The sequence below is a fragment of the Mesitornis unicolor genome, unplaced genomic scaffold, assembly GCF_000695765.1.
Source record: "Mesitornis unicolor isolate BGI_N332 unplaced genomic scaffold, ASM69576v1 scaffold49104, whole genome shotgun sequence".
Classification (NCBI taxonomy): Eukaryota; Metazoa; Chordata; class Aves; order Mesitornithiformes; family Mesitornithidae; genus Mesitornis; species Mesitornis unicolor.
Window position 1 is genome coordinate 4,325 of NW_010181707.1, and position 25,073 is coordinate 29,397.

A 25,073-nucleotide genomic window follows, 5' to 3' on the forward strand; every position below is an offset into this window, starting at 1 on the left:
CCAGGCCTTCCAAGCCTGTTCTACGTGCCTTATTGAACACTGTTGCTTTGGGGTGTTTGAACATTAGACAACAGGTCTAAGGTTGTCTTTTTTTGTGTGAGTTGAGAAAGTTTTAATAAAAATTGAGTTTGATATGTAAAAAACCCACTGTTTAATATAATTCCTGAGTAATATTAGCTTTACACTGTTTGGTTCGGTGACATCCCGTACTGCTTGCAAGTGTCAGCAAATCCACATTGCTTTACTCTTTTATAAATATGCTGTTCAAAGAAAAGTTTGCCCTTGGCAGACTCTTGAAATCAACTCCAAATGTTTTCACCTATTTTTCAAAACTTGGATAGTTTTCTGGGTGTTTGTGTTCTAGGGATGATTTTTTTTTTGTCTGCTGTGAAACTTTACATTTAATGACTTTGCAATGCATTTTTTTTTTCCTCCACAGATGAAATCATGCATCAGGATATCATTCCCCTCTGTGCTGCAGATATTCAAGACCAGTTAAAGAAACAATTTGCTTACCTGTCAGGTAAGACTATAGTGTTCCTTTCTACAGGCACTGCTCAGGTGTATGGTTGGGCGTGTGCTTTCATAGTTTGAGGTCTAATGTAGGAGAAATTCATATTTTATGAGCAACTCAAAATACAGACTACCAAGACTTGTTACTGAAGATTTATGAAAAGATTTTTTAAAGTGTAATAGGAATTCTATATTATGGTTCATTTTCCAGTGTCCAGGATAATGAGATAGAATTGAGGGTAGGATAAAAGGATAAGTGGGGGGAAATAAATAACAAACTGCTGATGGGCCTGGTACAGGAACATGTAGTCTCCTGGAGTCAGCACTAAGTGATCTGTGGGTACTTTCCCTGAGCTCCCCAGTGCTTGGAGCTGAGACAGGGCTCAAGCACTGACCTAGAGCTCTCTGAGCTAACTGAGCCCTTGCTGAGAGCTGAAGAGTGCAGTGTGGACACGCTGGTGGCAGTCCTCAGCCCACAGGCGATGCTGCAGCTGGCTTTGCTGTCAGGTTCTGTATCGAAGCCCAAGCTGACACCTTGGACTTGACCACAGCCTCAGTACGAAGAGTCGGGCTTCTGCAGGACCAAGTTCTGGATGGGGTATTTAGCTCGGTATCACCACCTGCCTTTTGCTTGGTTCATCTCGATGCTGGGACCATGGATGACTGCTAATGGGTAAAGGGAAATAGTGCCTTTGCTCACTGGTAAGCTTCTGGGTTTGTTTTCCTGCCTGTAAAGGTGTTGCGGGTGGGCAGCAGGGCACTTGCTGGAGCTACTGCCCTGTCCTCCCTCCAGTATGTAGCGAGGGAGAGCATCAGTGGCTTTGCAGAGTTGAAGTCATTGAAGTCTCCTTCAATGTAAAGGAGATTTACCTCTCTAGGCTGTCTCTTTATGACTGTTCCTTCTTCCTTTAAATCCTTCCCTGCATCAGATCAAGAGACAGGGGAATGAAGCAGTGTACTGCTTTGCTTGGCATGAGCTCATTGAATCTTCTTGTACTTACAGTTAACCTTTAATTATGATTTATTTCTGCCATGCAAGCTAAACTACGTGTTGGTCTATGGTAGTGACTGTGTTTTCTGTAGGATGGTGGTGGCAGTAAGATTATTTTGTTTGTGAAGTTGGATGTTCATGCTCCATTTGAGATGATGATGTTTAAGCTACAATTTGTTTCTGGCCATTTATTTTTTTGACTTCCCTGCTCTTCCTTACTAACCAGGAGCAAAAAAACCCCTCATGATAGTGTTATGCAAGAATTGACCTATCTAGGAAACTGCAAGTAGGGTTTACAGGGTTTTTTAGTCCCTCTGAAGTGAGGGAAAAACTGGTGATTACAGTAGATGAATAAAATTTCACTGAGTCCAACTGGAGATTGTTCAGTTCTTAAGACTGTTGAGTTCGCACAGCCACAAGCATCTTCAGCATTCATTACATCCACTGTGCAGTGGAGCTTAGTAAGAGCAGCCGTTCCTCAGTCTATTTTCTTCTATTTATTCAGCCTCGTGTCTATTAGAACTCTGTTTTGTTTGCCTGAAATAGTAGGACAGCTGCCTTACTGTGGACTGTGCCTATATTCTCTGTTGTATTTTATCATTCTTGGACAATTTGACTGATAAACATTTTCATTTCGCTTTGGACTTCAGTTCTTTTATCCAGATATTCTCCTGCAGAACACTGACAATTTTCTGAGCTGTACCAAATAGTGGTGTTATGGGCTCTGTTCACAGAGCTAATATTTTGATACTCAGTTTATCTACAGTTTGTTTGCTCTTGCAGTTGTGCTTATGAGTGACTTTTCTGGAATGTCACTTAGCACATTCATTGTGTGTATGTGTTTAGGGGACTTTTTTTGCTTATTACTAAGTTGCCTTGGAAATAGAATCTTAGGACATTGCCTAAAACTCTTTAAAGTGCAAGTCCATAGATTACAATTATTTTTGGTACATAACATCTTTGCAGGTATGGTGAATCACTTAATATGTGAGATGCATTTTGGGTTTTAGTTTTTGGCTTTTTAACAGCAACATGACATATACTTGAGAATTGCATTAGTTTCTCTAATAGGATGTATCTAGGTCTTGTAGCATGCTTGCTTGAATAGTGAATGAAGCCTAGGCTGCTTCTATGGCTAAAGGCTGTAGCTCCTCCCAAGCTACTTTCTGTGTTTTGGTCTAAATTGGGGTAATTTCTGTCTTGATCTCTTTTCTTCTGCAGGTACAAAGTCATATGCATCCTTCATTCTGCTAGATAGTAATGGAAATGCTGCAGTGGCATCCAAGTTAGGCTTGAAATGAAAGAAAATAAAGCAAAACCTTACATTAATGCTTCCATTTGCTGGTAAAAAAGAGCGAAGTGCAGTGAGATCAAGGTACTGGCTGCTCCTACAGATGCAGAAGGCTCTGGCTCAGTAGTGAGACTGCAGTTGTGTGTTTAGCTTCAGGCTAAGGGAGGGACAAGCTGTGGATGAGGTTTTTAATCAGCTAGTCACATAACAAGTTTATAAATCCTGAAGTTAATATTTGACCTCAGGCCTAACTGTTTACTTTTTTCCCTTGGAGTTTTTTCTTTCCATAGAACAAGGTCCTTCTCTTTGCAAGAGTTGTCGTTACTCTTTTTTGGTGGTGCTAGGCTGTGTTAAACATCCTCTCTGGTTCACTTTTTCACCTGTCTCACATTTTTCTTCCTTTAGTTACTATTTGTGCAGCCACTTTTTCTTCTTTGTTGCAAAGGGTCTTCTGCTGCTTTTATTTTTGTTGTTTATCCTCACAAAGGACATCAGAATATCTACTTAAAAGTCTCAAGAAAATGTACTCCTTGCAGTCTTTCATTCGCACACCATATTTTCTTTGATAAGCATTTTCTTTTCTCTTTCCTTGATCGGAAAGTTGCTGTGTGACTTTCATACCCAACTTTACAACTATCTGCCATTGCTGTTTGCAGGTATGTTAAAATCAATGTAGATGAAGACAACTGTACAGACAGGAGTGTATGTTTATATAAATCTTCAGTGGTACAAGCTATGTAATGTGCAAATGAGACTCTTGGCCACCACAAGTACTGAACCAGTTATTTCAGCTTACTTTCCTTTAAATGCCTCCTTATGCATTGAAGAACTTCAAACAAAATATTTCCATTAAAAAAATATAAGTACGAGTTCATGCTACTTGCATTTTTGCCTGTCAATTCATAGTTGTTTTCCCTGCAGTTGAAAAAGTTAGCATTGGTACTAGCTTTCAAAATGCTTATATGTCTGGCTCTTTAAATTGTCATTCTAAATAAGCTTCTCCTCGCTCTCTGTACCTTTATTTCCTTGGCTGTGCTGTTGCTTTCCTCTGTTGAAGTGACCTGAAAATACCTAGCTGGTTAAACTGTTCCCTTTGAAGTATCCACAGGTGCTGGCTCTGTTTCTAAAATTGTGATTGAACACTTCTGTGTGGATACTGTACCACATGCATTGCATCAGTTAGTTAAAAATACTAACTTGGGTTTTGTTGCCAGTATAACATGGTCAATGTATATTTGTGTACTGACAGTGGAGGAGGTATTACTTAACGGTTTCTGCCTTGCACAGGTGTAGGCTTAACTGCTGTTTTGTATTCACTGTGCTAAACCCATGGTCTGTAGAGATTTTTTTTTTTTTAATAGAAAGGAAGTAAAGAAAGAGAGAGATAAAAATGAATCATTGGATAAGATCTCAAGTTCAGATACATTCAGGTACAAATTTAATTATTGCAATCTGATTTCTAAGCCAGTACACTTGCTGGGCCAAATGCAGCTTGTGAAGTTACACACGTAAAACTTCTCTCTCATTTCAAGGAAAGAATATTTTAATAAATTCCCCTTGATTCTGCTTTTCATTGCAAAGGATATGCAATGAAGCTTTTATCCACGACCTCATTGAAGTCTAGATGTAGCTTCACATACTCTGAGTACTGCAGGTAAGTATGTTATACAAGCAGAACGGAGAAATTCTTTGTCAGAAATACAGCGAAGCAAAATGTGTAGTAAGCTTTTCTCTTATTCACACAAGGACCTCTCTTTTGACATGACTGCAAACAAGATTACTTTTACTTAACCTAGGTCTTTTGAACCAAAGTCATAGGTCTGAGCTGTCTAACAATGCTCTTAAATCTTGCGTACGCATATTGATCAACATAGAGATCATATTTTCTTATAGTCTGAATACCACTTAATTTGCATTATAGATTCAGGCTGGAAGACCTACCTCTTCGCTCCAACATAATCTAATCATATCCATCTAGCTTGCTTCCTTTTCCTGAAGTTGGGCAGTGGGCTTTTGAGAATAGCAAACAGGAGTATAATAATGAGGGAAACATTACAAATAATCTTCAGCTCTTCTTTCCCAGAAGTATGAGCAATCTCCTTCGTTGCTCGCAAATTTTACTGACCTGACCAAAAAAAACCTAGCATGTCTTTCACACATCTTTACCATTTTCTCTGTGTGTGTGCATATCCACTGTACAATTAATCATTATTGTTTTTTTCCCCTGTTAATGACATTTTTAAATTGAAAAGCATATTAATTATTTCTCATTTGAGATTGTTTTTAGCTACCAAGTCACTAATATTCCTATTCATTAGAATTTGCCTAAAACAGTGTTGCAGTTTCCTTGGCTTGGCACTTCTCTATTATCCTACTTGCTGTGATGGGGAAGGTTAGGTGTAGCAGAATATAAAGAATAAATGCTAAATTACCAAGACTTAAGGTAAACTTTACCAGTCCCATCTCGCAGTAGCACAGCTAGTTTTCCATTTTTCCGCTCCTTTCATACACGAGATTGCAATGCTTTGGGTCCACATAATTTTAATGGTTGGTGCTATTGTTTAAATAATTGCATACAGAAGTTGGGAACATGCAGTTCTATTTCCTAAGCACAGTTAAGTAATTTTGTTACCTAACTTGTGAAGCTAATGCAGTTCAACGTTTTTATATGCATATTTCTCCAAAACACGGCGCTCTCATTGTTGTAAAAGCTGGCCTTAGACTAAGGTGCATAGATCTACTTAGAAGAGCACCACCAACTGGAGGTTTGCCAGAATTGTAGAGATTTATCCACTGAAAAATTTCCGTGTTGGGGAGATAATTTGTGTTTTCTTTGATACTAAATCTGTTAAAGAAGTTTCAGTTGAATAGATTGCCAACATCAGTTATAAATGAGTTAATAAGAAAGTTTTGCTTTAATGAAGAATCACAGAAATCGACTGGATGCAGATCTAATTAATTTAAAGTAGTAGTGGTGTTGTGTTTTGTTTTGTTTTTAGGGGTTTTTGTTTGTTTTTTTAATTTCTGACTTATATTTCAGTGCTCTTTACTTCTATGGTGTTTCCATTTTTAGACTGAAGTGTAATAATCCTCTCATCTGGAGAATGTCCCCTACAGCTGCATCTTATGAGACAAGTCTCAAGTAGTGCTTGGGAATCATTTCATCCTCCAGTCATGGGGTCATTCAATCTGGAGAAGAAAAGGCTCTAGGGACTCCTTACTGTGGCCTTTCAATACTTTAAAAAAGATGGGGACAGACTTTTAGTAGGGCCTGTTGCTACAGGACAAGGAGTGTAATGGATTTAAACTAAAAGATTCACACTAGCTTCCCACACTTCCGTTTCCATTTTATATCCTTCTCCTAAATTCTATGGCTTGATTTACTTCTGGGAGAAGGGAAGAAAATCACATTTTACACAGCTAATTTAGGAATAAACTGTGTAATGCTGCTTTTGCAGAGATGAAGCAAGAAAAAGTGATTCTGAATAAAGGAAAAATAATTCATTCCTTGCTGCATCAGGTTCATTATGAAATAAAGGATACTTTAAAAAGTGAACTCACCTACTACTTTTACTACTACTTAATACAAACACAATTTAAATGTAGGCTTTTTACTTTGTTATATTTCCTATGCCCTTTTTGTAGCTTGCAGTGACAAACACTCATTTGTAAGTAGCGACGCCTTTGTTGAGTGGCCTGTCTCCTATTGATGGCCATGTATTTAAAATTGTGATGTGGAAAGCAACTTCTATAGGCCAGCAATGGTAAAGCTGAAATTTTACAGAATTAATGTATAGAACTTCAGGTCACTCCACCTTAAACTCTTCTCAGCAGTGAGGTCCTGATATAGAGGTCCTGCTCATTTGAGCAGCATTTGAAAGTATATGTGTGCTTAAGCGTCCCACCAGGAAAATAAAGGAGAAAAAGATAATCAGTGAACAACAATCTTTTAACGACACGTGGCAGGACAGTCATCTCCACCCAAGATAACAATGAATGACAGTACTAGAAACTGAAAATTAATAGTTGGTGTCAAGGCAGGATGGCTCTATTTGTCCTTGACAATTGGTGGTGGTCTGGGAACTTCCTGAAGGTCATAGTCTGGGCTTCTGCTTTTAGGATATGTCCTGCAAGCATATTGTTCTTCTTTTGTTTCGTGTGTCCTATTTATAGTAGTTAAGTAGAACAAAGCAAGTAACCAAGTGGGATACTGCAAATAATGTATAATTGTACCTAAAAATAGATATTCTAGAGAGAGCAGAACACCTCATAAGCAAGCGAACAGAATCATTATCATGCTTGAAAAATGTTTTTAATGAGAGAGGAATATGCTTTGGTCCTTAGAGCCTTGGCAGAAGAAAAAATAGTAAAATCAAAATAAATCTTAACTTATATTTGTGTTGTGAACATTTACATAGCTTAAATTAACTCCACTGACTTAACAATGCAGCGTTTGGATGCCATAAACTTTATATTTTCAAACTTACGACATTTGCATAATGGTTGTACTTTGTTGGTGTTATTTAAATGCATCCAGAGCACCTTATTTTCTGATGTAGTTTGATTTCAAGAGCTACACAGGGGTAGCACCATATTGCCTGTAAGTAAGTAGAATGAAGTCAGATTCACCACAAATTAACGTAAGGATACTATTTGAGCTCTTCTAATTACATGTGGTTTTGGAGGGAAATGGTGGTTTCTTTTATCAAATGAATATGAGCTCAAATATTTATCTTCTTTTTCAGGTGAGGTTAGAGGTAAAGGCACTTAAAGTTTTAGGGCTGTAAAAAAACCCTTATTATTTTGCCACAGCTATTTTTGGCTATTTGTCTTCTCTTTTTGAACTGTCAAGCAAAGATAACTTGCCAGCAATGTGTCCCCGCCACCCTCGCCCCCCAACTGTTAACTTCATGCAGTTGCTAGAGCTCAACAAGTCCCTTCTCCAGCCTATCTTTATGAAAATATACTTGTGCAAGACATGAAATGTTACTGTTGCCTTTGAAAAAACAATAAATTTTGCACATAACGTAGAGCACATTAAAAAGTGTTGCATTTGTGAATTCTACTCAGTGATGCACATGCCAAAGAAGATACAAATGGCATCTAGCTCATCAGCAGCCATACTGCAGCATAGGTGTCCAGCTCTGCTTTACCTTTTGTAGGTAATCTGTGAAGCTGAACAGTAAATCTCATTTGAAGCACCTTCCCCCATGTCCTTTAATGTTCTGTCACTTCTTTCAGACTGTCCTGGAACCAGAGCAGGTAGCTGAAGCGGAGGGCAGGGAGGGGTGTTGTAGGAGTGAGTTCAAACTGGTAAGAAGGTTGAGTTACTTAATTCAGAATTAACTTTTTTTTTTTCTTCCAAAATCAGTTCATTTCTTCCTCCAAATTGGTTATGTTTACGTACTGCTGTCATTTATCAAAAGAAAGATACACTGCCACCTGGTGTCAAAACTGTTCACATGAGCAGGGACATTTGTACAGGAAAAAATCTAATGTGATATAACAAGTTCCTTCCTATAAAATTTCCAAAGCTCCGAAGAAGAAACTAGGCTTTTCAAAATAGTGTCCATGCTGATGAGCTCTGCACCAAAACAAAGAAGAAACAAAGTCGTTTCTTTACTGGGAAATTGCAGGCAATGTAAAGGGACTTGCATGTAAACATGCAAGTTTCTTATTTCTGCTTATTTCTTTCGTAGGTGGAAGAGGGGAAGATGGATGCCCCGTGATCACCTTTCCAGACTACCCAGCTTTCAGTGAGATCCCCGAGAAGGAGTTCCAGAATGTCCTGACCTACCTGACGAGCATCCCAAAGTGAGCACCTGTCTAGGAGAAAATAACCTTTTATCTACAAAGTGATTTTTCACGTTCAGTCACTTACTTGATGGTGTAAAGGTCAGACTTGGTATTTAATTAAAGAAAAGGAAAAATGCAGCTCATGCTGCAGTGTCAATAAGTGTTGACTAGTGACAGCTGCCTAATGTAGTTGTTAGATGAATTATATAGTGCTCTTTATATTTCATCAGAAAATTACTTCCTGGTATGTATGAATGCAGATTCTGTGATGAACATTTTTCTCTTGTTTCTTATTTTTGCTGTATCTTAGAGTGCAATGTTCTGTGCTTTTATTGAAAACATGCATGTTTTTGACAGAACATGCTAATTCCTGGATGCTACTCAAGATGTTATTCACTGTGAGGGAATACTCCATAGTTACCTACAGAGGTTTATCCTAACCACCTGTGCTCAGTTTCCCTGACTTGGCTGAATGTATGGTCTTTGCAGCACTTCCAAAACTTTGACTGAGAGTATTAATCAGGCCCAGAAATTAATCCTTGCTCTCTCAGAGGGCATGGTAGTGTTATCAATAGGCTGCTCAATAAAACCTGTGATTTTGTTGAAGATCTGTTAGGGAATGAAATAGTGGGGTTCAAGATCCTGATGGAGATGAGGAAGGCAAGTAGCAGGGTAGGATACAGACCCTAGACTCAAGAGAACAGATTTTGGGCTTATTTAGGGGACTGGTAGGTGGGATTCAATCGAAGAATTCAGTGGAAGCAACTCTGCAGAGCAAATCTGCTGAGGAAAGCTGCCAAGATTTTAAAGACATCATCCTCTAAGCACAGGAATAGTATGTCCTGGAAAATGAATAGACATAACAGGAGACTGACCTGGCTGAACAGGGAGCTTGTGATTGAGCCACAGAACAAAGACAGCATACAGGAAGCGGACACTGGGACATTACAGGAATATAGAAACATTGCCCAAACATGTAGGGATGATTTCAGGAAAGTCAAAGTACACCTGGAGCTGAGGGACAAGGAGCAAGGGACTTCAGTGCCTCCCTCCCCCACCGTAAAACTTCTATTGCTTTAGCAGTACAGGAATAAACAAGGAAAATGTAGACCTGGGCTGGGTAAATTAGTAGCAGCCAATACAGGTGAGACTGAGATACTTGAATTCCTTGCTTCAGTCTTCTCTGATAGTGTCTCCCAGGCGTGTTTAGAGACCAGGCTCAAGGAGAATCCTTGAAGGTGAGGATCAGGTCAAGGATATCTTGAGAAATCTTGACCAAAATCTAGTCTTCGGAGTAAGATGAACTGCATCAAGAGTAGTGAGGAGCCTGGCCAATGTCATAGTGAGGCTGCTCTCCATCATCTTTGAAAGGTTTTGAGATCAGAAGTGGACCATGATGACTGGAGAAAGACAAACATTGCATTCATCTTCAGAAAGGGCAACAATAAAGATCTGAAGCACTACCAGCTGGTCAGCCTCACCTTGGTCTGTGAGAAAATTATGGAGTGAGTTCTGTTAAAACACACTTACAGTTTCAAGAAAGAAAGAAAGTGATGGGGGTAGCCGACATGGACTGAACAGCAATAAATTGTGCTTGACCAATGTATTTCTGTGATGAAATTACTGGATGCGTGAATGATGGGAAGCTGTGCATGTGTTTTACCTCACCTTGAACAAGACTTCTAACAGAGTCTTCCCCAGCACCTTTGTATCCACTTTGAGTTGATCCATCTTGGTAGATGGGCTCCTGGGTGGGTGAGAAACTGCTTGGATCATCAAGCTCAAAGTGTGGTGGTTATTGGCTTATAATATTCTACCTGGAGACAAAGTTCCTCAGGGAACCATATCTATCTGTGTTGCCTGACATCCTTGCCAAGGATCTGGAGAAGGAAATGGAATGCACTTTGATCAAGTTTGTGGCTGAGAAACTAGTCAACACACTTGGCAGAACTGCCATTTAGGGGAACCTAGATGGGCCAGAGGAATGAACTGACAAGGAACCTCATAAAATTTGACAGCAACAAATGCCAAGTTGTGCAGTTGGGATGGACTAACCCCTTGTAAGAGTGTGGGCTGGGAACTAACTGACTGTGGGGCTGCTCTTCTGAAAAGGACCTGGGGGCCCAGTTGGGCAGCAGTTTAAGCATGAGCCAGGAGAATGCCCTGCAACAGTGAAGGCTGGTGGCCCTGGGGCTGCACCAGCATAAGCATGGCCTGGAGTGGGTGACAGTAGGGGTCTCCTGACTGCCTCTCTATAGCTTCCACCTGCAGTGTGGGCCCAGCTCTGAGCTACCATAGGATGAGGGCTCAAAAACTGGAATGAGGCCAGTAGGGCCCCCATAATGATCTGAGCTGGAGCAGGTGTGCAAGGAGAGGCTGCAAAAGCAGGGCTTGCTCAGCTGGGAGAGGAAAAGCTGCGGGAGTCCAACAGCCACCATTCTCACCAATGAGGGGGCAGTGGGGAGATGGTAACAGGCCCTTCACAGAGGTGGGTAGTGGGGAGAAAGAAGCCCACTGCAGGAGGGGTAACAGAGAGGTTCTGACCTGGATATAAGGAAAAAAAATATTGCTGGGAAAAGGAAGCATTGAGACAGGCTGCCAAGAGAGCCTGTGGAGTCTCTGGTGCTGGAGGCTTTCAAGACCTGGCTGTAGAATACTCTGAACAACCTGGTCAGAATTTGGAGTTGACCATGCTTTGAGCAGGAAGTTGGACTAAGAAGCCTCCTTGGATCCCTTCAAACCTGAATGATTGTATGAATTGAGATCTCATTTATGCCTGTCAAATTGAGTTATATGGCTCTCCCAGACTAAAAACTCTTAGAAACACAAGTTGTGTAACACTGATTAAAGGTTGGTCTCAAGCTGTATTTTGCATTCTTGTCTCTGACAGCATTCAGTGCAATTCAGCGTGGACCACGTTCAATTCATGTTTGAAACAAATTGTGACAGATGTCCTCCATGCGTGTGTGTGTTTTGGTTTACTGTACATGCATGAGGACAAACAATGATCTTCTTGTAAAGGGCTTTGCTGTCAGTTATTTCGTAGGACCTGCTCCCTATGAGAGAATACTGGTTATACACAGCACAATACTGTGAGGTGCTCTCCTGGTTGTAACTGGTAACCTCTAGGTTATCAGGGAGAGGAGTTGTGACACTGACAGCCAGCTTCATTTTGTTTATCGCGGTGTTGGTTAAACTGTGTGGTACTAAGCCTCCCTTGATAGTATCTTTCTTGAATACAGTTACTACAAATAATTATGAACTATATTCACATCTGCTCCTCCTTTTGAAAGTCCTTGGTGGTGTGTGCTTCATGGTGGCCCACTGAACTTCTGCACAGAGTGGGGTTTGTGTGAGAAATTCTGATCAGAACAAACAGCATCTGGTACAAGGGGGGAGGACTGAGTGTATCCCAGAGCGTCAGTTTGGCAGGAGCACATTATTACTAATTAAAAGTCTAGGGGTAGATTTTCCTGGAGTTTTTTTCTGTTCATTTTCCCTACGATCCAGAAACTGCTCTGTATGTATTGAGCCGTAAGTGGCCATTCCTTAAGTCTGGCTGTTCTTGTAGGATTTTCTTGTTTCTTCAATTTCTGATGCTTTAGAAAGAGACCACTGTTCTGTGTAAACCAAGAAGATAGTCCAGCTGGCTAGATTGAAGAGTAAGGAATTAACTGTTGTGAATATAACAATATTTTAGGTGTCAGAGTGATAACATTTCAATTTCAACCTTGTGAAAACAGTGCCACTTTTGTGACCTTTTTGTGCCTGACAATTGCTGTAATCTCAAAGGGCTGAAGGCATCCCTGACATCTTCACTAGTGGCGTTACAAGCTTACTGTGTAAAATTGTGTTTATGAGCCCTTGTGCAGGTTTATAGGAATAACAAACTGCAGAAATGCCATAGCCAGGTGTCAGCATACATCCCTTTTATAAAAATGGAGTTTTGCTAATGATAAATTATTGGTTGTCTATATCCCAAAGATGGACAGCAATGTGATTTTCCTTGAATCATGATGTTTCTAGTGGTGTTAAAGGTGTCGTAAGATAGGATTTTGCTGTTAGCTTAGGTTTAAAGGGCTAAAACTTCAAAGACTGTTTTGGCTGCTTTGGAAACTACTTTTGAGGGAACTGGAGGCAGTTTGGTTTTTTTTTATTTTGTAAGTTTATTAAAGAGGCTTAAGGAGTACAGATTTACAGGAAGGATAAAAATGTACCCCACAGCTTTTATGCATGGATTGCTCTCCAGATTAGTGTAATTTAGCTTATGAAATGCATAACTCTTTCAGTTGTTCTGACTGACTGGGAGGAAATGGACTTTTCTATGAAAAACTCATGTCTGGAGCCACAGTGGTTCCTCAGAAAACTACTTGTGCTATTTGGTCCAGTACAAGATTCCTGATCACAGCAAGGGGTTGGCAGCAGTAACTCAAGGCTCACTGTCTGACTGCCTGCAATCGCATGTCAAGGGAAATGATATTTCATGGGAATGACAGTGAAGAGCTACTAAGAGCCTCGTAAGAAAAGACTTTTCTGTGCTCTGCAGTAGAGCTCACCCAATAAAGTATTTACTGGTATAGTAAATCTTGGTAGTGGCATCGGGTTTTCAAGATGTGTTCCCAAGTGAAAGAGGAAGTCTTGATAATAAGACTAGCTTAGGACTTCGTTGAAAGAGGAAAAACTGAAACCTCTTAACCTACCTTTATTATTCCCTCTAATTTTATAGGTAAACATGACCTTGTCCCCTCTTATTGCATTCTTGTTCTAACCATCTAAATACTGGGTTTTGCAAGCTTTTTCTGAGTAAACTTTCTTTTGCGTTTTTCATAGTGAACTTTAATCATGAAGCGTTAAATGTCTCACAGGGCACCTTGCACTTAGGAATGGAACTATTACAGCTTGCATGTTACCAAATTACCAATTATCTAATTGTACTATTGGAGTACAATAGTGCAAATAGCCAAGCTATCAGCATGTACTTAGACATGTAAGTGCCTGATACATGAGGATGCTAAGAAAGGAGGCAGTGGAAAAGGAGTACCTCATCTAAAGATACCCAGTTAACCCTGGTGCAACTGTCTATCATTGAGCAGAGAGCTGAACCATCTTCAAGGGAGTGGTGTTAATGTTGCAAGGTAAATTCATTTTTCTAGAGACAGCTGGATAAAATGCAATCTCTAATGTATGATTTCTAATAATCTCAAAATATCCAGTAGAGGTTGTTGATATAGAGTGTGACAACAGTTGTGTATTGTGTGTACTTAAAAATCACTGTTTTACCAGGAAAAAATGATGGATTAAGAATGAGTATATAGAAAGTGGAAGATTACAGCTAATCCTTTTATAACTACTGTTTAGGTAGTGAGATGTATGTTGTAAAGATATACGTATAATACTTATGAAATGGACTTTTCCTTTTAGCAGCTAGTATTTTTTTATCATTATTGAAGCATAAGATAAGGTTTTATTAAGAAGGTGAGGATAGAAGATTTTTCTTAGGTCAAGTGATTTTTTGTTTTATACATTAGGACCCAAGATGAAGGAAAGGCCGTATGTAATGTACTTAAGGCAGTACTTTCTAGGAAGAGTATTTCAACTAAAATGTTGAATTGGCACAAATAGTTTACATGGATCCACAGGAATTGACAGTTCTTATCCATGGAATTGCTGCATAAAGTCGCATCTGCAGATAAGTGTTTTTGAGAGATGAGCTCCTGAAATTCAACTGGGTTTCAGCAGAGGACAGTGAGCCAATCCTTGCTTCTATTTGAGATGCTTTGAGGATGTCATATAATGTCCATGCAGGTGGTCTGATATATCTTTCAGCAGAAAAGCATGTCTCCTATTACTTTACTGGGTGAGTCCTTTGGGAGTTGCTGCTGAGCTGGGTAGGAAAAGGAGGTCATGCAGAACAAAGTTGTCTCACCTCTTAGCTGAGTAAAAAAACTGACAACCTCCATACACAGTGTCCGCCATTCTTACTGCAAAGTGTGAGAGACACCCGTGGGATGTACCTTTTACATTCCACATACACACAGGGTGGAGGAAGAATATTCCATTCAGGTTTGCAATAGGCTCCTGAAATAGTTGCCAACTGTACCCTTAAGAAGTCATCTCAGGGCACTCAGTATTCTCTTCTTTTTTTTTTTCCCCCCTCTGTTCTGAAAGTACTTTTTCCTCTTTCTATTTATCCCAGTAAAGAGACTTTTAAGATTTATAATATACCCTGAAGGCAAGTGTTATTCATACTTAGTTCTATCCATCACAGCTGTCACTCTGAACATATTTTATTAACTTAAGTGTGCACACATTCTTGGAAGATAAATATACCAAATGTGGGGTGTAGCATGAGAACTTGGTCCAAACGCAATTAATAGATAATTGCAGTGGTTAAAAAAAAAAAAGACAGGATTTTCCAACACATGGTTTTGCTTCTGGTTAATTAGCAGTTTCTGCTGTAATCAGAAAACAATATACTGTCTGAAAGAACAAAAGGGTATAGTTTTAATGCTTTTCTTCATTGCTCATGTAGGTTCATCTTTGAACAAGCTAGCAAGCTAAAATTCCTGTGGTCACAAGAGATTGGAAAATTAATATTATAAAACTGTAAAACTAAGTCTTAAATGCAAAGTTCCTTTGAAGAGAAATAAGAAATAGTGTCAACTAGAAAATTCGTAACAGATTTTAATGGTCAGTTTGAGTCCCAGCACTACTGATTAAATACAATACACAGGCCTTTTTCGCTTGGATTCAGACAGAACCTTGTGCAGCCTCTCTTTGTAATGCCATTCTGTCTTGCTACATGATCTCGAGCATATCTCAGGTTAACTTGTTATGTTCAGCAATTTCCTGTTTTGAATGTTGTCCCTGTCAGTTTCCTGCCTGGGAGAACGTCCCCTTCTTTGACATCCCAGTGGTTTACAAATGCCTGTACACCATGTGGCCTTCTAAGAAATCCTGTCTGGTGTTGGAAACCAGGGAGCTATCGGGTCCAAGTAATGAAACAGAACGAGATGATCTCCTACAGCGTTGATATCCAGCAGTTTGAAAGCTCAGTTGTTAAGGTTTGCTAAGCTTCACATAGGCTTCCTTGTTCACTACACCAACTCCTCGTTGTTTGGGAAACTGAAAAAGAAATGTCTGTGCTAAGTCTTCCAGTGGGTTCAGATCCAATAAAACTCCACTAGGTCTGCTACTGTGCTCCGGAAACGGCAGCAGCCGTGTTGGGCTAACACACAGTGTTTTGAGCTGGTAAGTCCCTCAGGGTCCAGGCTGACCTTGCAAAGAGCCGGTATGGGAGCATAACCGCACGTTTCCTCATTTATCTGCAAACTAAACAAGCAGCTTGCCACTAGCTAAGAGTTAACCTCTTTTGTTTTATAAAGTGCCAGGGATGAACGTCACCACATAATGAGTAAAAAGTGCCAATAAACAGATGCCCTAACAGTTAGCACTGACATGCTGAGCAACAGCTTTGCAGCTTCAGAGTTTCTGTCAGCTGTGCTTCATTTCTGTGCCCTCCTCTTTGTCAGATTACAATCCAGGCTGAAGTTGTGGAACCTGTACCCTGCTGTTACCTTGGCAGCCCCTCTGATTTGTCAGTGAGAACATCCCAGGACTGCCAGCAAAATCTGTCATGCTGTGTGTGCCCTTCCTTTCTCAGAGCACAGCTGCCAAACAGTTGTAAAAGCCATATGTTCCTGTAAGCAGAAAGGAAATGTAAGGGTTTATGTTTGAAGTAAGAGCATTGCATTTTAAAGTTAAGTGGTGGTTTGAAGCTTTTGTGTCAGATACGTAGTTTGACAGGATTAGGTCAAAGCTCAACACATTATACAAAGTTGAATTTTCACTGGGTTTGGAACAATTTACACTTGTTTGATGTCCACTTTGTGAATGACTTAAAGTTGTTTTAAAGCTCAGCCCTGTACAGGCAATGCTTTTCTAGTCTTTAAATCCCACTTAAACTTTCAGAGCTTAGAGGATTTGAGTGGTATATAGGCTCTGCATGGATGATACACACTATCCGGTGGTATATTTAATCTGCTAGGTAAGCAAGGTAAATTGAGCACTGTAACACTGAAAGTTAATTAATAAAATGCTGGACCTCACACAGGAGCTTTCATTAGTCTAGTCTTAAGTTCAGAGTATTTAACACTCAATTTAAGTATAAACTCACCTTTGTAAAACACAACATGCAGCATTCCAGGTAAGACTGTACCAATACACAATGCAGTGGCATCACTGGTTGTTGAAGTGTACTGGAAATATGTATCATTCCAATATCTTAGTTCTGAATAAGTGTAAAAATGCTTTTATGAAGTCTGACTTAGTAGCTCTAAGGTAAGGATCACATAGGTTTTCTGTTGCTCATACTTAAGCTTAACCAATGTGGAGCCTTTTGCCTTTATTGACCTATTTATCCTTAACAGTCCCTCAAGGACAATGTGGCCTACTTCAGCCACCTGTAGTTGAGTCTAAATGAGTTCTCAAAGTAGTTGTCATCCTTCAAACAGTCCTTCCTGAAGCAGCTCTGCGTGATCTGAAGAAATCACATTGGATTTTCCATTTAGAAAATTCAAACTCTTCTTTAAAAAACCTCTTATTTTATTTAATTTTGCATGCTAAAAGAGGATCTGTTAATCAATAACTTTATCTTTTAATGATTATTTCTGTTACCTGCAGAAACACATCAAAGCCATTCTGATTTTAGTTTGTGAGGATCCCTGGTGGGATGAAGCTTGTTAAGCTACCATGAAAATAGGCTGATGGGTACCACAGAAAGGAAGTCAGTGCACGTGGTAAAAGCAGATGTCCAGGCACAGGCAGATGATGCCTGGACACTTTAGTTCTTATTTTTAACACTGGCTACATTCCCTCAGCTTTCCCCCAACAGCATAAGCTTTTTGGAGCAGAAGGAATGTCAACATATATGATGGAACATAGCCAGCATTGCTGTAATCCAATCAGTCATGTTTATTTTAAGGAAGAATTGGCTTGAAAGTTAAAGAGAGGCTGACTTGAGGACCTAAAGGAGCACAGGAGATAGGGGAGCTATAGTGACCAATCAAAGAAGATAGTGATTTTTCATATCTCTGAAGCCGAGTAGGGAGGGAAAAGAGAAATGTAACCATGTATGCTGCTGTATATATGTAAATATTTTTTTTTTTAAATATGGTGTATACCAGTGCTGCTTATTTGGCTGAGGAACACAAGCAGTGCTTGAGAAATAAGTGACTAAACGTGTTTGGATTTGTATCTCACAATTTCAAGGTACCTACTGCCGTGCAGGATGAAGACCTTTGGTTGCCTTTGGGACCAAGGCTTGAGAGCAGCTCTGCCATTTGTCAGTGAGTTGTTCCTTGCCTCATTGACAGTACATCTCTGGTAGCAGCCCATCTTCCTTGCGGCTCCTTGCTTTGTGGGCAGATGCAGTGAGCTGTGGATGTCACAGTCCTGTGGTGACTGAAAGATTTTCAGATCGGGGGTAGGGCTCCAAGTAACCACGCGTGGCTTTCTGGGCTACAGTCATCATGAAGTTTGGACAAGACTTTCAAAGATCTGAATTCTTATTGGCCCCTTAAACAAAGCTCTTTGAAGTTGCTTTCATTATTTTGTCTCCTGTTTATCTGGACTTTAAGATCTCCTGTCACTGACACAACCTCATGTGTAATTATCTTGCCTATGCTTATCAAGTTTCAAAAGGCATTTTTATGCTGTCGCTCTTCCAGGCAGTGTGATTCTGCTTATCTTTTCTGTCTCATGAGCAAATTATATAGCCCCTTGCCTACCATGGTTTTCATTTATGCCACCTCACAACCTAGCATTCATCTAAATTCTTTTGCCCACTTGCTGTGAGATCCTTAAATACAAATCTGTGTATCTGATGATTCCCCAATGTTGACAAAAATTGAAATACAGTATGAGTGTTTTCAGATGTACCTGGGACATGAACTAATAACATCTGAGACCAAAAGTGAGCATAATAGGAAAGGGAAGAGATAAGTCTTTCATCAGTGGTACACTGGCTAAGATTTAGGGAGAGATAATTGGAATGTGGAAAAGCAAGTGAAAAAAGTGCACAGTTGAGAGAAGGAGCAAAATGCATCAAATTTCTTATCTGAACTTTATCTAATGATGAAACAGGCTCAGCTGTAACACAAAGGCTCAGATTTTCTTCATTTCCTGTGTAGCTTCATCTGCTTCTCTGAAGGAAAGGCAGTAACTCTCAAAACCGAAGTAAAGAGCAAGTCCAAATGCTGTGTTTCAAATGTGCATTTAAAAATCCATCTATTCACAGAATTCCAGTGTAGAATGAAAAAGTGGTAGAATAGCATGCATGTTTTTGTATTCATAGTAATTTATGTGAGGGTTTGGGAGAGGTTTTTTTTTGGGGGGAAAACCAATTCTTATTTTCAAAATCAGATTTTTAAATCTAAGAATCAATGAGAAATGGTGCCTCCTTGCCTTACAGGTTTTGTGTCTGCTGTGGGGTGTCACAACATCAGCTGTAAGGGTGGAATGCAGCTGTTACTGCCAGGAGCTTTATATATAAAATAATTTCTACTTGGCATTTGGTGATTTTGGATAGACCACTAGAGGCTGCACTTGTACAGCAGCACTTCCGTCTTTTAAATTTCTTTTGCTGGAATTCCTTCTCTTTCCTATCACCTTTCTTCATGAACAATGGTCACCCATAGTTTGAGTTGGGTAAGTTTTTTCTCCCTCAGTTAAAGTTCATTGAGCTGACTATGGGAGGGCCCAATAATCAAATATAACAAATTCTTCTAGATCAGTAGCCTTTTGTTGAAGCACAGTACAGGCACTCATTAGTTAAACACAGTAAGGAGTAGATAGCAAGTTTTGTCCCTGATTCTGAAGATTTGCATATGGAGAGATAGGTACACTGCAGTTCAGTGACTTCCATGCCACCAAGAACACACTTTAAATTCAGTACCTCAGGAACTTGAGGTGAGCCTGTTCCTTGGGTCTGTGCTCTATGTGCATCTATGGATGGTTTTCCAAGATCTGAAGCAATGGACATGTCCTCCCAGCTGGTCTTCCTGCACTAGCTGACTTCTTCAGTGTATTCAGCTGAAGAGATATAAGTTACAAAAATTAAAGGCAAAACTATATATGAATTCCACCTGAAATGATGCAGATGTTGTAGATCATTGTGTTCCCATTTTTCTCCTGTATGCAATGCCATGTGCCAGAAATGGAGCGTGCTCATAATTTTGTTTGTTTGGTTCAGGAGTTTTTGGAGTTTGTTTGCTTGTTTGTTTTTTTCCTCATAAATGTTGCTGGAATAAGAACTGATATCTGATAGACTGGTTACACACATCAACCAAAATTCTTTCAAGAATTCTAACTGAGATGTCCAGCCTGCAGTTTGAATCAGAGCTGAAATGTCATGCTAGTTTGCTTGAGGGGCTCATGAGGTCTGCTAGGTAGCCAAAGAGCTTCATCTGGATGTTTGTAGGTGTTGTTTTCGTAAATATCACCTTTGTTAGGAACAACTGCCTTCTCAGATGTGTACAATATTCTTTGACCTCAGTTAGTCATACATACACATCTGTGGCAGAATCTGGCACCAAACTGCTATTTTCTGTCTAACGGATTAAACATCATGACAGGGTCATGCAATTGTATGTAGAGCCATCTTTTGAAAATATGTTTTCATTCTATTTTCTTGCAGATTCTTTCTTTGCCACTGACATCTCAGTACTAATGCAAGCCTCCAATTTTCTGTCATAAAAGTAGAAAATATCATTTTAAACTTTTGCTAAGTTAGAGCAAATGTAGTTAGTGGGAAGATGTTACTGTCCAGCTTTCAGAACACTTCCAACTTGTTTTAGGTGTGTAATCACTTTGATTCGTACATTTGCATTGCAAATTTGGAATTACATTTCTAACAATAAAGGATTCTATCTTTTTTTAATTTTCCAGACTATTCATCAATTGAATGCTTTAAAGTACTAATTAAAGTGCATGCTTCTAGGAAATGCTTAAGATCTGAAATACTGAATAGCAGCAGTATTACAAAGCAGCATTCAACTTTGATACTGTGTTAAAACTTGCAGGCTCACTTAGTACCCGAAACTGGAAAGTTCATTGTCCAATGTAGAGCTCAAATAACATTTGATTTATAGTTCTTTTTCAGGTCTTGCTATCTCTAAATTGATTTAATCAGGCACCTTGTACAGTGAGGCTGGGTATCATGGGCTATAAAAGTCTGCAATACCTGAAGCTTTCAAACTGGAGTTTCATGGACTGTGATGCATCCTCTTATTTCCATCAGTTATTCAAGAAAGCACAAAATCACTTTCTTCTCCTTAGAGACTGTGGTTTGCAACATTCAAAAGTCCTTATTCTTAGTTTCACTTTGGATAGTGAGAAGAAAACTGTCATAAGATCAAAATACTTAAAGACCAATAAATTACAGAAATATTTTAAAATTAATAAGTAGAAGACCTTTTAAGATGAGGGCAATGTGTCAAATACAGGGGTTGTTTCTTTTTAAAATACCCAGCTAGTGGATTTGGTTTGGAATTAATTGGAGAAATTGGCTAATTTTGAAACAAAGCGGGCTTTACAATAATGAGCAATCAGGAATGGTAAGAAAATGAATCTGCTGTAGGTCTAATTACTGTGCCTGTGTACTAGATTTTGTTGAATGTTGTAGTTTAACTTTTTTTCCTTGTCAATTTCATAAACCATTAAATTCTGTTCTAGAAAAAACTGTGTCCTCTAGGACTTCAAATAGCAGAAGTCTTGGTTATCTTACATAAGGGACACAAGGAGGGGAGATGTGGGGCAAGGCTATGCCGGATGAATTGTTCCTGCGCTTTTCCTTGCTGGGAAACCAGCATAAAACTGGTAGCGTGAAATGTCACCATAGGGCTTAGCTGAATTGTTTTCTTTCGTATTTGCTGGGCTGGAGATTTCTATCTTGGTTTGTTAATATGATTAACACTATGTTCTTCCTCATATTATCTGGCTGTCTTCTAGAGTGTACAAAGACCACTAAGGAGGTGGCTCTTCCCTGCTTTCATTAGTTGCCAAGGCATTAGTGGTTTCATTTGTTTTAATGTGTGAAACACTTAGGATAAAGATAGAGCTCTTGTCTTCCCCTCACCCCTGAAGAAGTCATTCCTAGCTGTGGCAGGAGGGATGGAGAAGTGGTCTTTGAAGTGGTCCAGGTTCAGTCAGTTGAAATGCCTCTGAAAATGTAAGATGCAACATTTCTTTTGGGAAACAATAACATTGCTAGTTAGTACCTGGTTTCCAATAGCCTGTTCCTGAGCAAAGTAACAGATAATGCTGTTCTTGATTGCCCTAGTGTGTTTGCTAATGACAGAATATAGGATGACTTCTGAGCAAAAAGCGTGACAGCTGCTTGAAGCATTTTTATCACCGGGGACACAATGGGAACACTTGGTGTTCAAAGTGTTCATGAACCCTGTGCTCAGGCTACTAGGCTGTCCTCTTTTATATGCTGAACATGTTTGAGCTCAAACTTGTCTTTATTTTGTTTTTCTGCACTGGATGCAATACTACTTTTCATTATTTTATTTATTTATTTAAGAGGTGGTCTCTGCAACCCTTGTGACATACCCAAGCATAAATGTAACGGCTGTATGGACAGGATGGGCAATACCTTTCCTATGATCTGTCACTGTGTCTTGTGTGCTTGCCCTTTGTAGTCCAGCCAATGATGGGTAGATGGACCAGTTCCACAGTCCTTCCTACATGGGCCTACCCATCTTTATTGGGCATGACAACAAAGATCAGGATTTGTGAGCAGCCTGAGATCCTGCATAATTTCAAGTGGGCCTATCACTGATGCATGTTGATGGTCAGCAATGAGCTACAGAGGGTGAGTAAGGGAGGTAGTACTAAGGATCTAAAGACAGCTTCAGCTGCTTCTGTGCAGATTGCTGCACACATTGCCTTAGTGCTCTGCTTAATGCAGTAATTCTGTTATTTAAGATTGTAAGTATCTTAAAATAGCTGTTCAGGCATTGAAAGCAGGAATTTCTAGTCACTTTGTATATATAGGCAGAAGTAGCCAAGCTGGGGAACAATCCTGAGTGTAATGTAAGCCATCTGTTTAATAATAAGGCTTTAAGACTGAAATTCACTTTTATTAAACTGTAATTATTTAACCTAAAAAGCTGCCCAGAATTTCAAACATCCAAAAATCTTGATATTACTGAGTCACTGCAATGAATCTGAAGATTTTCTTTGTTTTGTTTGTAGTAGAGAGCAATGTATGTGAGCAGTTTTCATACAGTAATGTAGAAGCAATAGGAACTTATTTGTGTAGCAGTTGTCACCACCCATACCTTGGAGAAATGCAAGGATCTTTCAGATGATGACTATGTAATTGCTTCCACACACCCCAGAGGGAAGTTTCTTTCTGCAGTCCTATGTGCTATAAGCTTTCCCACCCTTTCCCTCAGGTGCATGAGCTCATAAGTCTTGCAAACAAGACAGAAAGAGAGAGATGTCCCCATAATCTAAAGCTGAGGAGTCACTAAGTGAAAAATTCAGTTCCTGATCTACCCTCTACATGGAGAAGTCAGTGCTTGTTGGGCAGGTACTTCAACCTCACTCACCATCTCCAAATGGTGTTACACTGGCTCCCCAAGATGGAGAGAGGGGACTGAAGTCTACTCTCTGCTGCTTTTTTTCCCATTATATGTCCTCCATGGCCCCTGCTCCCCTTCCCCTGCTTTCTACCTTTCTGGCCTGGCCTTTGTGAGTTTGCCGGCTGTATTTCCTGCAGAGCAGGGATGGTTTCTCTGCCTTTCTAAAAATGTTCTGTTCTTTGTGCTGGTGAATAAACAGAAGAACAGAACTTATCTCATAATGTATTTTTTGTGTGTGTTTTAGGAGGGAAACAAAGGAAGGAAATACTAAATTTGAATTACAAGCTTATATAAATTATGTTTCAGAAAGTACACCGGATACAAGTTAATGCATTAAAGAAAACAAGAGGTTGTAAGGGAAATGTCAAGAAGCCTTAATGGGCAGGTGCTTCTGCTAAGGTTGTCTGCTGTTTCTCACTGTAAGTGTTGGTTCCTAGTCATTTAAAACTCTACTGAATTTTCTTTCCATTCGTGAAGTCTCACCTGATTTTTTTGGTTTCAAGTTTGGCCAGAATAGTTGAGTTGTTCCCAAGAAGCCAGGGAACAAATCCACTGTGCTTTTCAAACATTGAAATAGCCTTTGTTTGAGAAGTTCAAGTGTCTCCATCCTTTGGTCAAGGACTCGGATTTGACACTTGGAAGAACGATGGCTTCTGTGTCAAGGAAACACCTTGAGAAAAATCTGCCTAAATCCCAGGTCACAGATGCTCAGTAGCTACCTGAGTTTGTTGTCAAAAATGTCCCGCTTTACCCTGGGGCTGAGCAAGGGCTTCTCTGTGGTGGCAGAATGAGCTGCCCTGGAGCCAGGTCCTCTGCCAGGGCTGAGAGCAGGAAGGCTGTCTCGTGGGATGTGAGTGCTGCCTGTTGACAGGCAGGCGGTGCAGGCAAGCTGGCTGACCCAACACAGGACCACAGTCAAGGGAAGCATCCACCCTAGGGAAGATACTGAAAGACTGAGCTAGGATGTAGGGTAAGGGAGACTCGGGTTCGAAGATTAGGGGGCTGTGACATTAAGGAAGGGGTGGGGTAAGAACTGATTTGGTCATTTGTCCCAACAGTATAAAATAAATAAAATAAAGCTCCAAGACTTTTTGAGCTGTTCTTGGGACAAGGCAGCAAGGAACGAGAGTGGCTGAAGGGATGAATGGGAGACACAAATAGGGGTGGTGGTGACAAGTTTACTGGAGAATGATAAAAAGGTGTGAGAAGACCTGGGTTAAGCTGGTAAATGCAAAAAAGGAAGCAGGTAAAGCTTGATGAACAGGAACAGGCCGTGTCCCTCAGACCATGCTTCTGCTGAGACAAAGCACAAGTCAAAAATGCTTGACTTTCAAACACTGGGGGGGATGAGGGGCAATATCAGTATTTGGATAGAATGTAATAGATATGGCTGAGAGAAAGAGGGACAGCTGGCACTCACAGTTAAATCGTGAGCCAAAGCAAAATTGAATGCTTGTTTGTTACCAAAGCACTGTTCATCCTATGCCCTCAAAAGAGAGGGGGGGTCTTGCGAGCTGTCTTCTAACTACATATGCAGGTGTGGGTGGCAGCAAAGAGAGGTCAGTAAAGCAAGAGTGCGCTGGCAAATGGACCTGTTTCCAGCATTTACTTTTCTTGAATACGTGACTTTGTTGTCTTCATAATGTTCTCAACTTTGCTGTACACAATGTCTTAGCTGGGTTTGTTGTTTCCTTCCTACGAGCTGCTGGAGCTGGATCCCGGACTTGACAGCCAGCCCTTCGCAATAAGGCACTGTTGGCAAGATAACAAGAATTTTTCCCACCGTGATGGGTTCAGAACAGAGCACTTATATTTTTTAAAGCAATCTATA

At 40.0% G+C, this 25,073-nt stretch overlaps 1 protein-coding gene across 2 annotated transcripts in view; it reads left to right on the plus strand.

Moving 5' to 3' along the window:
• Window positions 1-442: 442 nt before the first annotated feature.
• Window positions 443-25,073, plus strand: part of MCF2L (MCF.2 cell line derived transforming sequence-like) — a 64,438-nt gene continuing 39,807 nt past the window's right edge. For both annotated transcript variants that reach the window (XM_010183491.1, XM_010183492.1), the window contains exons 1-2: window positions 443-523; window positions 8,495-8,609. In XM_010183491.1, the coding sequence (XP_010181793.1) occupies window positions 448-523; window positions 8,495-8,609 (191 nt within the window). In that variant the 5' untranslated portion in view covers window positions 443-447. The remainder of the gene's footprint in view (window positions 524-8,494; window positions 8,610-25,073) is intronic.